Source organism: Protobothrops mucrosquamatus, unplaced genomic scaffold (genome assembly GCF_001527695.2).
Source record: "Protobothrops mucrosquamatus isolate PMUCROS unplaced genomic scaffold, P.Mucros_1.0 scaffold1499, whole genome shotgun sequence".
NCBI classification, from domain to species: Eukaryota; Metazoa; Chordata; class Lepidosauria; order Squamata; family Viperidae; genus Protobothrops; species Protobothrops mucrosquamatus.
In genome coordinates this window covers 355,906-358,440 of record NW_015387673.1, presented here as the reverse complement: position 1 = coordinate 358,440, position 2,535 = coordinate 355,906, and the positions used below count along the sequence as shown (strand labels likewise).

General features: G+C 39.3%; 1 protein-coding gene across 1 annotated transcript in view; it reads right to left on the bottom strand.

Moving 5' to 3' along the window:
- Positions 1-2,535, bottom strand: part of AP1G2 (adaptor related protein complex 1 subunit gamma 2) — a 27,812-nt gene that overhangs the window by 19,466 nt on the left and 5,811 nt on the right. The window contains exon 5 of the mRNA XM_015822243.2: positions 1,559-1,655. Coding sequence (XP_015677729.1) covers positions 1,559-1,655 — 97 coding nt within the window. The remainder of the gene's footprint in view (positions 1-1,558; positions 1,656-2,535) is intronic.

The window sequence follows — 2,535 nt, the reverse complement described above, 5'->3', positions numbered from 1 at the left end:
GGAACGAACTACCCCCCGAGATCCGGACGATTCCGGATCTCTTAACCTTCCGCCGCGCCCTCAAGACATGGCTTTTTCAACAAGCGGGCCTGACCTAGGGTGAGTTTTAAATAGGGACAATTTTTAACGATTTTAAAGAGCCACAGCTACCAATATTTGGGTTTTAATTGGTTTTTAGTAGGGGAATTTTTTTTTTTTTTTTGTATGATGTTTTAATACGCTGTGAGCCGCCCTGAGTCCCATGGGGAGAAGGGCGGCATATAAATCCTAAAAATAAAAAATAAAATAAAATAAAAAATAAAATAATCTTTTCTCGATCTTTTTTCCTAACCTTTTCTCGGTCTTTTCCCAAAACTTTTGTTGATCTTTTTCCTAACCTTTTCTCAATTTTTTTCTTTCTTGATCTTTTCCCTAATCTTTTCTCAATCTTTTTTCCTGACCTTTTCTCCATCTTTTTTCCTAATCTTTTCTTGATCTTTTCCCTAATCTTTTCTTGATCTTTTCCCTAACCTTTTCTTGATCTTTTCCCTAATCTTTTCTCGATTTTTTCTTTCTCGATCTTTTCCCTAATCTTTTCTCGATCTTTTTTCCTAATCTTTTCTCGATCTTTTTTCCTAATCTTTTCTCGATCTTTTCTCCTAACCTTTTCTCCGTCTTTTTTCCTAACCGTTTCTCCATCTTTTTTCCTAACCTTTTCTTGATCTTTTCCCTAACCTTTTCTCGATTTTTTCTTTCTCAATCTTTTCCCTAATCTTTTCTCGATATTTTTTCTAATCTTTTCTCCATCTTTTTTCCTAATCTTTTCTCGATCTTTTCCCTAACCTTTTCTTGATCTTTTTTCCTAACCTTTTCTCCATCTTTTTCCCTAACTTTTCCTCGATCTTTTCCCTAACATTTCCGCGATCTTTTCCCTAATCTTTTCTCCATCTTTTCCCTAACCTTTTCTCCATCTTTTTTTCTCAGTCTTTTCCCTAACCTTTTCTTGATCTTTTTCCAAATATTTTCTTGATCTTTTTCCTAACCTTTTCTCGATCTTTTCCCTAATCTTTTCCTGATCTTTTCCCTAACCTTTTCTCAATCTTTTCCCTAACCTTTTCTTGATCTTTTCTTTTTCTTGATTTCCCCCTCAATCTTTTCTTGATCTGTTCCCTAACCTTTTCACGATCTTTTTCCGAAACTTTCCTTGATCTTTTTCCTAACCTGTTCTTGATATTTTCCCTAACTTTTTCTCAATCTTTTCTCTGACTTTTTCTCAATCTTTTTCTTGAATTTTTGCTTGATCCTTTCCCTAGCCTTTTCGTGATCTTTTCCCTTAACTGTTTCTCGATCATTCCCATAGGTTTTTTTCCTCGATCTTTTCCATAATCTTTTCTCCATCTTTTCCCTTAACTGTTTCTCGATCTTTCTCATAGCGTTTTCCCAGGCCTTCCGTTGCCCATTTTAGCCATGAAACCAGTTTCCTATTGGTACAAGTAGCTGATGGATCTCCATACAAACAAAAATACGCAACTCACCAGTTTTGCCCACCGACCTCTGACTCAAAAACCAGCCCTCTCACCGTGAATTTGTTCCTTCAACAGCTGCTCTCCCAGTGGTGTGAACATATCTATTAAAGCGGGCACTTTCCGTGTAATATGTACAGCGCAGACGATGGCCTAGAAACAGGGTTGGTAAAGAGGAATTATAATTTATAATGTATGTATTTTATAACATAGAGGTATTACAAATGTATTTATATTATTTATTATATATGCATACATTTTATAATTCCGGCACATGAAACCCTTCCAAAGGACTTTGAGGCATTTTTTACCTTTAAGAATCTTTATTTTGAGTAGCATAACATTGGCATTGCATAATCCAGGGGTCTTCAAACTTGGCTCTTTTATGACTGGTGGACTTCAACTCCCAGAATTCCTGAGCCAGCATGGCTCAGCTTGGAAACCTCTCCCTTTCTCCTCAGCATGGCTGGCTCAGGAATTCTGGGAGTTGAAGTCCACCACTCATAAAAGGATCATAGTTCCCTCACGCTGGCTCAGGAATTCTGGGAGTTGAAGTCCACCAGTCATAAAAGAGCCAAGGTTGCCTACCCCTGCCCTAGACCATTTAAGACAAATGGCTGTCCAGTCTCTTCTTAAAAACCTCCAGTGTTGGAGAAGGGAGGGAGGGAGGGAGGGAGGGAGGGAGAAAGGAAGGAAGGAAGGAAGGAAGGAAGGAAGGGGGAAAAAAGAATAATAATATTGGAAGAGACCTTGGAGTTCATCTAGTCCAGCCCCCTGCTCAGGCAGGAAACCCTATATACCATTCCAGACAAATGACTGTCCAGTCTCTTCTTAAAAACCTCCAGGGTTGGAGTCTTCACCGCTTCTTCAGTGAGTTTGCCCCCGTCCTACGGCTTTCCTTGCCAGCGTCATTAAGCGAATCATTGCATTTGTTAAGTTAGTCACACACTTTGTTAAACGAATCTGAATCCCCCCCCCATCGACTTGGCTTCTCACAAAAGGGGATCCCGTGACCCCGGGCATGCTGCAACCG